At 42.2% G+C, this 13671-nt stretch overlaps 1 protein-coding gene across 1 annotated transcript; it reads left to right on the forward strand.

Annotated features, from left to right (window-relative positions):
- Window positions 1–2545: 2545 nt before the first annotated feature.
- On the forward strand, window positions 2546–3733 carry P2RY8 (P2Y receptor family member 8; the record flags this gene model as incomplete). The annotated part of the gene is made up of 1 exon (XM_082013088.1): window positions 2546–3733. The coding sequence occupies one exon, from the start codon at window positions 2546–2548 to the stop codon at window positions 3617–3619; it is 1074 nt and encodes a 357-aa protein (XP_081869214.1). The 3' UTR covers window positions 3620–3733.
- Window positions 3734–13671: the final 9938 nt, after the last annotated feature.

The following is a 13671-nucleotide window of genomic DNA, read 5'->3' on the forward strand; positions in this document are numbered from 1 at the left end:
GTACTGCAGCACCTATGTGTGCATTTTTTTATCTCCTTCTCATCAGGATGTGCTCTCAGAAAACGCAAGTACAGAAGAAAATATGTTTGTGATTAGCCCTAACAAAAACCCGAATGTAAGAGGTATTCAATAGTTTTATGATCAGTTTGACAGATTTAATGGAAATTTTCACCTACACTCCTACCTCTCAAGTACATAGGATTTCTATAGGAATAGTATCTAGGGGTGAGATCCCTTAGCCTGTGAGAGCAAATATCTTTCACTTGCAAAGGCTTATTATTAGAGCTCTGTAGATAGTTTGATATAGACAAAAATATTATGTTTGCTTTGGGAAGTTTAGGGTTGTTAGGCACAAAGGGGCACCACTTGAGAAGGATTTTTGAGGCACTAGAGTTCTAGAATAGGTATTTACTATGGTAAGCCATAGATAGAAGAGTTGAAATAGATAGCATTAAGGTTTTTTTCCAAGAGCTTTGTGTCAGTGAGTGCTTTTTTAAGTTCCCCTCAAAACTGAAGAGTTAGTTTCGTTTTTGATACAGCTCCACTGACAAGAACAGAATTTCATCTGCAATGGATTTGGCTCAAAGGGGTTTTTGCAGTTGTGATCATGTGATGTGCTCATTACTTGGAACATGTTTGCTCTGTGTCATGTGCACGATATATTAGGAACACATCTTTGACTTCTTTGCAATTCCTATTTTCTTGTGCCTTTTTCCAGGCTTACAACAGCTCAGCTAGAAGCTCCTGAAAGACTGGAAACATTAGTTAACATCACTTGTTTGATACTGACTCTCACTACTTCTGAATATTTTTAGCTGACATTTGAAGGACTACGTCAATCTGATCAGATCAAGAAATGACACAAATAAGCCCCCACTGAGCTTCTAGCTGCTGTAGCTGTGCTTTTTCTGGAACTGCAGTCTGGGTTTTTTGGGAGTTGAGTATCTCTCTATTGCACTACAGCCTTCAGTAGAGACTTCACCTTTGCCAGGTCTCGGGAACTTTCAACAGCTATTTTGTGAAAGACCTAGCAAGTTATTCAGTAAGAGCCTCTGTCAGAAATCACAGTTTTTGTCAGAGGAGTTATTTCCAGCTAGAGTTAGCCAGCACCGACGGCTGACGTCTCTGAGGGACTGACCTTGTTGCACTGCTCATGGGCTATGACCAGACAATTAAATTAAAGGTCTTAACTAGATCTGAGGTTAAGTGATGCCAGTTGACTGGCACCTACATTTTTTTAATCTGAGCTCCTACAGCAGGTGTGTCTTGCAAAGAGATGCTTGGAGTAAACAGTGCAGGTGACCAGAGGACACAAGTAGGAGTGTGTGCCCAAACCCATTCCTGCCCCTCTTTTATTAAACAGCACAGGTGTGCCCACAGTTATCGGCTGGCTTGGCCTGGCACCCTTTTCAGGCTCCTATTGCTGGTCTTCACAGAACATACTGTTGCTCTGTCCTCTGCCTTTCTGGTCATTCATTGGCATTTCTTCGCATTTTTGACCCTGTACTTTTGTGCATCCCCGTCTTGCAACTTGATGAAAGTAAGCAGGCATGCATGTAGCACATTGGAGCACAAGTTCTTGCTTGCAGCTTCTAACTGCTGCTACACTATAAAATAAATAGCTGAACCATAACCTCTTGTGTCAGTCAAGAAAGATCTATATGGACCAGACAATGAAAGCACAGTTTTGCTTTGCAGACTGCAAAACTGAAACTACTTTTGCAGAATTACAGGTGATACCAATAAGGCAGCTGCAAACAGAACATTTTTTAATAACTTACATCTTGCAGAAATTGAAACTTTTCTTTTGTTAGATGAGAGCTTGTTACTTCTCTAGCCAGGTCCCTTCAGCCTGTAAACCAGTCCAAGTAACTGCATTCTGTTCCTGGTTCTCGATTATACATGGTGTTTTCCTTATATTCTGTTTATATCATGAATATACCAAGAATAATTGATCGCATGTTCTCCCTTCCCCAAATGAAAAAAAAAAATCCAGCACTCACTTGGAATGGATCATTGTTTAGTTGTGGGTGGGGGCGGGGGAAGTCAGAAAATATTGTGTATTACAAGAAGAAAGGTTATCACATCTAGAGTAGATAGGATGGATTTAGCTCATGGACATCCTATGGCACAGTGTTCTCATGCAGACATCAATTTCAATTTGTAATACATGATTTTCTTTAAGTTACAGTAATATAAGAGGTGTGATTAACATATAGACTGCAAAAAGTATTAGAAAGCCATTCATCAGGGAAAAAGTAGCTGTTCAAAGCTAGGAAGAAGTGAGACTGGTAAACCATTACCAGGATTCGGAGGGAGGAGACAGTTTTCAGGGGGATGATTTTAATGGATTCAGTTCATTCAGAGATAATCTGTCAGACTACATAGGGCTTTTTCTTAGTTTGATTAATAGAAGAAGTTTGTATTTAATTTCTGTTTTGACATATTGCTTTTCTCTCCTGACATTTGACCTCCAGGTTTTTAAGCCAAGTGTTTATGATATGATCCAGCTGGTTTATAGCAATCAACAACCCCCTTGTGAATAATGGTTAAAAACGGATCCCACCTGGACATTGAAACGCTGGCAATGCTCCAGAATAAAGCTATCTCTATCACCCTCCCTGTTGTGTATACACTGGTGGCTATGATCAGTATCCCCGGCAACTTGTTCTCTCTTTGGGTGCTCTGCTGGCACATCAAACCCAAAACACCTTCTGTTATCTTCATGATCAACCTAAGCATCACGGATCTCATGCTGGCCAGCTGCTTTCCCTTCCAGATTTCTTATCACATCCAAAACAATCACTGGAGCTTTGGCAAGACTCTTTGCAGCCTTGTGACCGTGATGTTCTACTCCAACATGTATTCTTCCATATTGACCATGACATGTATCAGCATCGAGCGGTACATGGGTGTGGTATATCCCATGAAGTTGATCAAGTGGAGAAGAAAAAGATATGCCCTGGCTGCCTGCCTAGGTATGTGGATTTTCTTACTACTAGCCTTCTACCCACTAGAAAGCACAGATTTGACCTATGAAGTGAAAGAATTGGGGATTATAACTTGTTTTGACGTTCTCAAATGGGATATGCTGCCCAACTTTGCAGCCTGGGTAGCCTTTCTCCTCACGCTATTTGTCGTGCTCTTCCTGATCCCTTTTGTTGTAACAGTGGGATGCTATATTGGCACCATTCGGAAGCTTATCCAGACATCAAACAGATATGGTAACAGGCAGAAGACTAGATCCATATACCTGGCAATGATAGTCCTTCTGGTATTCATCACTTGCTTCGCCCCCAATAACTTTATCCTACTTGTGCATATGATCATCCGCCTGTTTTACGACAGGAGTTTGTACCCTGCCTACAAATTTACCTTGTGCCTCAGTTGCCTCAACAACTGCATAGATCCCTTCATTTATTATTTTGCGTCCAAAGAATTTTACCAGAAATTCATGCAAGTGTTTCGCCCTAAGGTATTGCTCAACGACAGTTTGGAAAACAGAAGGGAAAGCTTATTTTCTGGCAGGACCATGTCAGCCAGGTCAATGTCAAGCGGACCTATGGATGGGTTAGAGGGAGTAAAGGTCTATTTGCAAAGGCAGGAAAGTGTTTTTTAGCCTTAGGCATCCCCAGAAGAAAGACACCTGTGAGATCCATGAGTAGACACAGAAAACATTTCTTTTTGAATGGCTACCCTCAAAAGACCTTGCTCCAGTGACAAGAACTCAAGCCATACTTAATATTGCGCATCCTACTTCAGTATTTTCTGTTGAGAAATTGAAGTTTTAAAGGAACTGAATTTATTCAGGAAGGCACTGAAGCAAACCCAACATTGATAATTAGATGTTGGCCTGGAATCAGTCCTGCTGCATGAAACGAAGGGATAAGTTTAGAACAAAAATTACTTTCGGGTTGTATGATATCAGTGTTTAACCAAAGGCTTGTGATTCTCAGTGGATGTGAAATATTACTGTATATGAATTAAAGCATACACTGAAGTTGGATTTGGGGTAGGGGAGTTATTTTTGTAAGCAATGTGCTGGGTTTTTTGTTGTTTTTTTTTTTAATGTATTGCTTTCTCTCTTATATTTCTATAAAAGAATGAGTAAAAATAGCTTGTCATTTTACCATTAATGCATAATGCATAGCCACTGTGAATTCACCACAACACTCACCCAGCGTTTATCAGAATCAAACCACATTAACCTTTGAAAAGGTTAGGTTGACTCATATTATTTATTTCAATTTTATATAGCAAAATATCTCATACAATGAAGGGAAAGCTAGAACTAACAATGTTTGAGACTACTTCAGCTGCTGAGTGGATTATATTTTAATTTCTTGAAATTATTAATTTCTCAGGACAGTGGGGAGCAGTTGATTTAAGAAAACAGATTTTCTCACATTGACTTACTACAGTAATAATGCTGCTGCTCATATGTGATTGGTATCAACAAGTCATTTTCACCAATTCACTATAGGCTATATACAGAAGCACCACCCCTCTCAGCAGAGAATTTAGCTTTATATAGTGCATGGACAGTGAGTTTACCTTCTTTATGGCGATGGTGTGGATTATTAACCAGATTTTCAGCTGGATATATGAGAATTCAACCACAGACTGGAGTGATTCTGTACCAGCAGAAACCAGTTGAAAACCTGTCCCTACAGCCAGATGTCAGGAACATGCTTCTTTCAAGTGGGCAAAAAGAAAGCAGAAAAAATGAAAGCAAGGCTTAAGAATGGGAGATGTACCAAATACCCTGGAAACAGGTTATGGAAGGTTGATTGTGCAGTCCTGTGTTTGGGAATCCTCTCTGAAATATCCTTCTCCAGCTTGTTTGCATATACTGTGTCATACTTTAATTCTTCTCACATCTCAGCAAATGCCTATGTGCCTGGAAAGACAACTGCTACAGAATATGTACTAGATACAGACAAAGGCAAAGTTTTTCCTGGAGTACTTACAGCTTTTTACCTACCTTTGGCTCTCATTGACAGTGAAGAGCCAAAAATCAGCTGACAGAGCCAGACAAGTCTCCCCTCACAAGCGAGGCAAAGCTATATGGTGTCCTTCTGCTGCGCTGCAATTCCATCCAGTGCTGAGTAGGAGGCTGTCTTTGACATCGTGGTTGTTGGTTCAGACACCACATGCTAGGTCTGCCTTGAGCAGACCTATAGTGATTTCTGAACTTCTGTGCCTAAGTAAAAGACAACACCCAAGGCCTTGACAACACCTTAAAACCTTTTATCTATGTGTATGACATGGTTAAAACACAATTTTCCACCACTAGTCACAAGGAATTTCTTCACAATAGAGGCTGGATAACCACAAAACCAGCTGCGAGATATTTGTGTGTCCTATCTTCTGCTAAAGTATTGTCAGTTATTGAACCAGGATAAATGTCAGTGGACCTTGTACTACCTCTCAAAAGCCACCGGAAGTATTTTGTATCATTCACAGTGTTAATTTTAATTGATCTGCACATTTTCTGCCCACAAGGCCAACCTTAGTGATACATAAGCCGTCCAAAACTTCTCATCAATTTGCCTGGAAGCTACCCTGCCCTACCAGCCTGCGTGCTGGGTGCGTGTGTGCAGCAAGATGGGCTTGCTACTTTAAATCGCCTTGCGTGTGCTGAAAAAGAGGAGCCCACTGGATTATGTTCCTGTGTGAGTCCATGGCTCTGAGCTCCTCTGTCAGCTCTAGCACACGCTCCAAAAATGCCGGCTTGGGCCAGGACCTCCGAAGAACGAACAATGGCTCTTCCTAAGCCGTCCCACATCCGTCAGGCAGAAATTCAGTTAGTTTGCTTATGTTCTGCAAACCTGCGTATTAATTTAGCAGTGCATGGTTTCACCTTGCTGTGTAAGTCCCTTCACCATCCACTTTCACAGGATTCCATCTTTCTCACTGCCAAAACTGTTTTCAGCATTTTGCTGTGGCAGAAACTTTTTAGAGGTTATACTGAAACCCCTCTCCTTTTTTTTTAACATGCAAGTATTTTTACAATTAAAACTATTACTTGTCCTAGCTCTAATGCAGATTTTCACTCTGTTATATCTTGAACCTGATCCTCAAGCACTTAGTGCCTCCTAAAATGTGCTGTAATGTGCCTGAACTGTAACTGACACCAAATAGAGCCAAAAGCCAGAAACTTTGCACTTTGGACATCAACTGCTATATTTTGAAAAATACTGAATTGCTCCTTTTGCAAGAGAGAAAACATGCTCACAACTGACTGAAAATGTTCTTCTCTCCAGCCTCATGCAGCTCTTCACAGCCCTTCATCCCTCTTCTGACATTGTCTAAAAAGGAATGGGAAGGATGCCTCATTCAGGTACCTCTTCATGCCATTTTACTAACCAGACCCTAGTTAGCTCAGATTAGGCAAATTGGGTCAGTGGGATTGTTCCTCGAGAAAGGACTATAAAAATGAACCCAACAACAGCAATCTTTTGAGTCCGATGGTGTCTACTGTGAAGTTTTGGAGGGTTTTTTTAGAGAGGAGGAGAAGAAATTATTTTTAAAAGTGGACCAACACATAGTTCTTTGACACTGGAGACATATCCTTCTGGGGCACCATACGGTAGCAAGACTTCTACCCTCCTTGGTCAGTGGGTGTGAATTGACATATATACATATAAATACATATACATAAATGTAGATTGCCATTTGAGAAGTTATTGAGAAGTCCATGTCTATATTGCCTTTGGTTTGGGGAATATGGGTCCTGGGCAACATGCTTACTTGATTGCTTCTGTGGTTAAAGTAATTAAGTAATTTTACTAAGAAGACATGAATGTATAGTCTTCTGTTTGATTTTGGGTTTTGTTTTTCTGTGGTGTTTTTTTTTAATTATTGTTTAGCAAGTTAATCTATGAATGTGCTTGGACTTTTTTGTATACATAATAATAAAAAAACCCAAACATTAAAAGGACATGATTTAAGATTCTTTCCTTTGTTTGCACCTGCCATGCGTGACGAACTTCCAAGCTTAGAAGAGGGCTGGGAAACCAAGTTATGAAATAAAGCAAACCCATTTCCCATTGCTTTTGTGCTTCCTTTAGATTTCTGTATTGTTTTAACTCCCTTATTTTTCCCTGCATTTTGAAGATGAATTTTTTTTTCTTTGCATACCTGTTCAATTTTTCATTTTTTATATCTCTTAGCAGCTGGCATTGGCATGCCCCCTTCACACCAATTTTAAAAGCAGCAATACTTGGATGAAATGTTGGCTAACTTGGAATCCTTCTCCCTGCCCAACAGGTGCACCAAATACACACGCTTTTAAATTTCCATGCATGTCTGAAGAGTCCTGGCAGGCAGGGCCCGACCCCCCAGGCAGGAGCGGGGCAGCCGGGGGCACTGGGGCAGCCCCAGCCCCGGGCACAGGGCACCTCCCTGGGGCTGGGCCAAGGCCGGGCTGGGACGTGGGCCCACGGGTGGGCCCAGCTCAGCGGGGCCCATGGCCGGGCAGGGCTGTGGGGAGCTGGAGGCCGGCCCTGCTGCGGTGTCGCTGGGGCAGGGGCTGATGGCTCCGGGGGGCTGATGTGGGGTCCTGGGCCCTGGGCAGGGTGGGGAGAGCCCTGAGGGGGCTCGGCAGGGACAGTCAGGGTTGGTGATGCCTTGATAAACCTTCTCTAGACTGACTATGCTCCATTTTGGGTCCAGTGTGTGTTTGTCTACGTCTGTGCTGATACATGAAAGGAGGGCCAGAGATCATCCTGAAGTCACTCGATTTTTTTGTTTTGTTTTGTTTTGTTTTATCCTGTTCAAAGTGTTTAAAATAACGTGAGGTCTACACTGATGCCCACCAGAGTGGTGTTTCTCTACGGAGACGCTTAGGGTGTATGCTACATGCCCAAAGGTGTGTATGATGATAGCATGAACGTCTGAGAGTGAAATGCAGCATTGGTAAGTGTGAAGTAATGCACACGGGGAACTCCAGTCATAGCTTTGTGTACAAAATGATGTTGCTCGGCAGTGACCACTATGAATCATAAAACATAATTCTATGCATCAGCTCCGCATTGTAGAAATCCGTGGTTCACCCACACCTCTTTACTTTGTGCACAGATAGGATGTACAAGAACTGGAAAAAGTCAAGAGAAGGGCATGTGGGATGATCTAAGGTATGAATTTAAAACCTTACAAGTTAAATAGTTTTGGACTCAGCTTGGAAAAGACACAATGTAAGGTAGTGTCCTGTTTCAGGACCGTGAGCAGCTGCGTGGTTCTTCGTTGCTGGCTGGGGTTAAACCACGACAGGCAGGTAGGAAAGAGGTGTACAAAATCCTCAGTGAAGTGCAGAAGCTGATCGGGATGAGCTTCACTGCCTTTGCCCAAGCAAGAAATGAGGAATAACATATTAAGCTAATGAGATCCAGGGTCAAAGCCTGGAATAGTATCTCTTCTCATAACACATGATATAACTGGGGAACACCTTGCCAAGGATGTTTTAGGTATACAGAGTACATGGGTCCACAAAGAGACTGGAAAAGCACTTGAAAAAGAAATCCATTGTAGGTTACTAAATAGGCAATCCACAACAGTCTCAGGAAAACCCCCTAAGATTAAAATGGTCAGAGATCAGAGGCTATTAAGGGGAAGTGATATTATGTGATTGCCCTGTTCTTCCTTTTCTTGAAATGCCAGTGCTTGAGGTAGGACACCATAAGCTAGACAGCCCCTTGGCCCCACTCTAGTCAGTCTCATGCTCCCATGGAGGGCCTGCCAGAACCATGGAGCCTGGCCTCTTCCACCCTGCCTGCTGGGGTGCTGCCAGTGGGGATTCAGTGGGGAGCTTTGCTTGCTACTGTCTTGGAGGCGGCTACCCCAGAGAGTGCCAGGAGCTGAGAGTGCCCCAAGGGGAGCCTGGGGCACAAGCTTGGCCCTCTGTCACTTAGCCCTGTTGACAATTTACAGAATCACAAGATGATTGAGGTTGGAAGAGACCTCTGGAGGTCACCTTGTTCAACCCCCCGATCAAGAAATCCCTCACGTTCAGGTAAAGTGAACCCACGTATCATCCTTCAACAAACCCCTCTGGCTGCTGCTAACAGTTAACCCATTTTGTTTCAAATCATATCATTATTAATTCCATTTCTAACATCTTTTCTCACCTCTGTTCTCATTTTTTCCATCACCTGACTTTCTTGAAGGCTGCTGCTGTTGGAGCTGACTAGCAAGCAAATCTCGTTGTCCTCCTTAGGGCAGGGCCATTTGCAGTTGCTGGCTCCCAACTTCTCAGGCAGCAGCCTAGTCTATTCTTAAAAGCTGTCACAGCTGCATTAGTCAAGAGTATGATTCCCTGGCCTGAACTGTCACAAATATGCTGGCAAGACCTATAGTACCCCTTTGCTGAAAGAGCATGTAACACTAGTCTCATTTTCAACGACCTGACAAGTTCCTCTAAAGAAGCGAATTTAAGATATTCTGACAGTATCTTGTGCTGGCAAAGTCCATTAGGAGAATCAGTTTTATTGGCAAAATGATTAGAAATATCTAAAGCTGCAGCTCTTTTAAGTGTCCAAAGTGAAAATTCTAATATAAAATTACTCTCACAAGAACAATTAGGATATAAGCCTTTGTTATTGTACTTAGTAATTAAATCCATCCTGATAAAAAGAGGAACTTGTTATTGGGATAAATCTTGTACTGTCTTTCCTCATTTATGCTGTAGCTCATAGTCTTAAAAGGAGTTACTGAGAGCAAAATTTTAATCATACTATTCATCTTGATATATTTGGATTATTTTCATTCTGAATTAAATTTTTGCAAGTAAGTGTTCTCTTGTCAAATCTATAAAGTGTAATTATGGAGCACATAATAGACTAGAGCACAATGCTTAGCCGAAATACCTTTTCTAAAGCTTTTTTTTTTATTTGATCAAAAAAAACCCCTGCCTGTCTGAAGTTCGGACTCCTACTGAACTCCTGGTCTTTCATGACTTTGTCGCAAGTCTTACGACTTCTAGTATTTTTCCTTAAAGTCTAAACAGCTGGAATATGTTATAAAATGAGGAGACTCTCAGGCCCCTTCAATGATAAAACAAGAAGTTCAGAGCTGCCAGACAGAATACCTTTCTAGCTTTTAGCATAAATAAATAACTCAACCCCCTGCTTGACTGCCTTGGCTCATAATGATGCTCTGCAGTCAGTCTTTTTTTTTTCCTTCTGCAGAAATTTTCAGCATTGGGACACTGATGGTCCTCTTTCCCCAGTTTCTGCAACACCACTCACACGACCTGGCTCTGGCATGCCAGAATTACTCAGATGCAGAAAGTAAAATGAGTGTGTTGTCCTGCTGGGAGCTACCAAGGCTAATTGCTCTTTGAAGTTCTCCCCAATATCTTCCACCCTTAACTGCTGTTGTTGGATACAGTGAAGTACCAGAAAAATGGGGAAGTGTTTTGTTGAGTGCCTTAAATCTGAGGAAACTCAAAGGTTTGGCTCCTCTGCTGTATACCTGAACAGCCTTGTCAAAGGAGAAAGGACAACAGACTTAAGGGAGGTATAAAAAGATTCAAACTAGAGATGGGAGAAAAGTTGAAGAAGTAACCTCAGTGGAGGAGAGAAATACAGTAAATAAGTGAGAGTTTGGAAAAAGATCCAGAAAGTTAGTCTCTGCAAGAGGCCAACTGCAGTTAGAGAATGTCTATAAATAATTTTCTTCATAAGCAGCCAGTTTAATTTTAGAAATATGGAGCCCTTTCAGTGTGAAAGCTGAAAGCAGCAGCAAATCTCCAGATCTCAACTCTAAGGAAAGTAATGCAATTAACAGGCAAATAAACCACTACTAGACACAGAGCAAACATGTCACAGAGAGACTCAGATGTCTGGAAATGTGGGCTTCCCAGGCAGAAAAGGTGCAACTTATCTGATCAAAAGTAGATCCTAAGTGTTGCTCTAAGCATCTTATTCCTTGGCAGCATTTACATTGACTGCCTCCTCCATTTCTGAAACCTACATGACAGTTGCTTTGGCTGTTGGTTGCATTCAGACATCCAGATGTTGGTAGACCTCTGTGTTACCACAGACCCACCTCAAAAAAGCAATGTTGCTATCCCAGAACTGTTACCACCTTCCCCTTGACAGCTGTCTTCGTATTTTTGCTATCTTCATGCTTGCAACAGCAGCTTGTTCATCTGTTGGCAAGCCATGTAGGCTCATGACCTGGGAAATAATATTCCTGGGGACCTCAGAACACACTTAAATAGGTTGCAGGTCTTTCCCACCTCCCCAAACCCATATGGCTTCAGAAAACAAAGGCAAAATATGTTAAATGATTGGAAGCCTCTTCCCATCATCTACCTCTACAAAGACACTGCACCACCTTCTCAATTAGAAACTCTCTACGGAGGTGCACTGGCTTTTTCTCCTTCGAAAAGTTTCAGCACTGCAACACTGATGGTTCTGTTTCCCCGATTCCTCATTATTGTCCACAGGCTGACATTTTTTTCTTTCCCTATTTCATCCTTACTTCCATAGTATATGCAGAACACATCAGTATCTCACCTCATCATTCTGATGAATGCAAACCATTCTGTACACATTTACCTAAAATGTCAATATATTTGAGCTTTTTTGAACATGGAAAGCATTCCCACATATTGCTGCTAAAACTAAATCTTTAAAGGAGTATAAAAATAAGATAAAATACAGCAGATAACTTTTCTTCAATTGATAGATCAGATTGAGAAGATAGAAGACAAAAATAAAGCCTTTAATCTGACGGTATTTAAGTTTTTATTTTCATATTCAATAAAGGTATTCACACGGTGGAATTATTCCTGTTCTTACAACCACGCAAATTTCCTGGAGGGCCCTTAAGCTCTGTTACAAACATATCTTAGCAGCTATTAACGCATTTATGATGTCTTTTTATAGCTGCAATCTCAATGCATCTCTTTCAAGATATTGCTAGACCTATTGACTCCAGCATTAGCTCTGATTGCTCCTATATGTACATGCATGCACGCATATCCAGTTATATTAAGAAATCCTTATACTTAAAATTAGGACTTTGAGTGTTTGTGGTGCGTGGTCTCCAGTCCTTACGAGTACGCGAGCAAATACGTACAAATATTATGGGATGCACTGCCCTCTTGTGGAGATTTACATGAGGAACATATTCTTCAGAGCTCCACAAATGTTCTTGATCTTGGAGCCTGGGAAGTCATTTTCTGGAAGAGCTGGGATTCCAGCTGAGCCAATAAACCTTCACTTCTCTGCATCTTATCTTCATTTTCCCTAACCTTATACCGTTGTCTTTGCAGTAATCGTTATACTGTACAAGTAGAAGGAAGACTAGTTTTTCACACTTGGGCAAATATATACTTGTATCTTACATTATAGAGGTGTACACATTTTTATATAAATACACACACATATATAGTATGTGCATGTTGTGTGTATATATATACACATTATGTACTCACACACACATTTTCTGAAAATGTTTTATGAACTCGTTTCCATGTTTTTCAAACACGAACAATTCAGAAACAGTGGTCTTTACTGTCTGACATACTATTTATTTTTCCCTACAGATTATGCAAGTGTTAACAGGATTGAGACTGGGGCAATGCTGAGATTACAGGTGGAACTATCGCTGCAGCACAAGCCAGCCACGTGACTTTGAGAGGCTCGGGGATTCAATATAATCCGCTGCCCCTCAAATACACGAACACACAGATAATTTGGGATGCTGTCAGCAACCACTTACCCTCCTGTCCCACTGATTACCGTGTTATTAGGCACTGCTCTGTCTTCTCCTCTGAGGCTGATTAAGCTAACAGCACAGAGACAGTGACCTGCAGATCACAAGTTGCTTTCAGTGGCAGACACTGGGCTGTGGCAACAGCTGGGAAAGACAGTGCTGGAAGCATGTGTAACTGTGATGCTGCTTCTGTATCACAGAATCATAGAACAGTTTGGGTTGGAAGGGACCTTTAAAGGTCATCTAGTCCAACCCCCCTGCAATGAGCAGGGACATCTGCAACTAGATCAGGTTGCACGGAGCCCCGTCCAACCTGACCTTTAATGTTGCCAGGGATGGGGCGTCTACCACCATTCTGGGCAACCTGGGCCAGTGTTTCACCACTCTCATTGTCAAAAATTTCTTCCTTATACCTAGTCTAAATCTACCCTCTTTTAGTTTAAAACCATTACCATTACCACAGGCCCTGCTAAAAAGTCTGTACCCATCTCTCTTATAAGCCCCCTTTAAGTACTGTCAGGCTGCAATAAGGTCCCCCCAGAGCCTTTTCTTCTCCAGGCTGAACAACTCCAACTCTCTCAGCCTGTCCTCACAGCAGAGGTGTTCCATCCCTCTGATCATTTTGGTGGCCTCCTCTGGACCCTCTCCAACAGGTCCATGTCTTTCCTGTGCTCAGGGCTCCAGAGCTGGACACAGGACTTCAGGTGCGGTCTCACCAGAGCGGAGTAGAGGGGGAGAATCACCTCCCTTGACCTGCTGGCCACAATGCTTTGGATGCAGCCCAGGATACAGTTGGCCTTCTGGGCTGCAAGTGCACGTTGCTGGCTCACATCCAACTTTTCATCCACCAGTACCCCCAAGTCCTTCTTGGCAAGGCTGCTCTCGATCCCTTCATCCCCCAGCCTGTATTGATACCAGGGGTTGCCCTGACCCAGGTGCAGGACC

The sequence above is a fragment of the Phaethon aethereus genome (assembly GCF_964289735.1).
Source record: "Phaethon aethereus genome assembly, chromosome: 1".
NCBI classification, from domain to species: Eukaryota; Metazoa; Chordata; class Aves; order Phaethontiformes; family Phaethontidae; genus Phaethon; species Phaethon aethereus.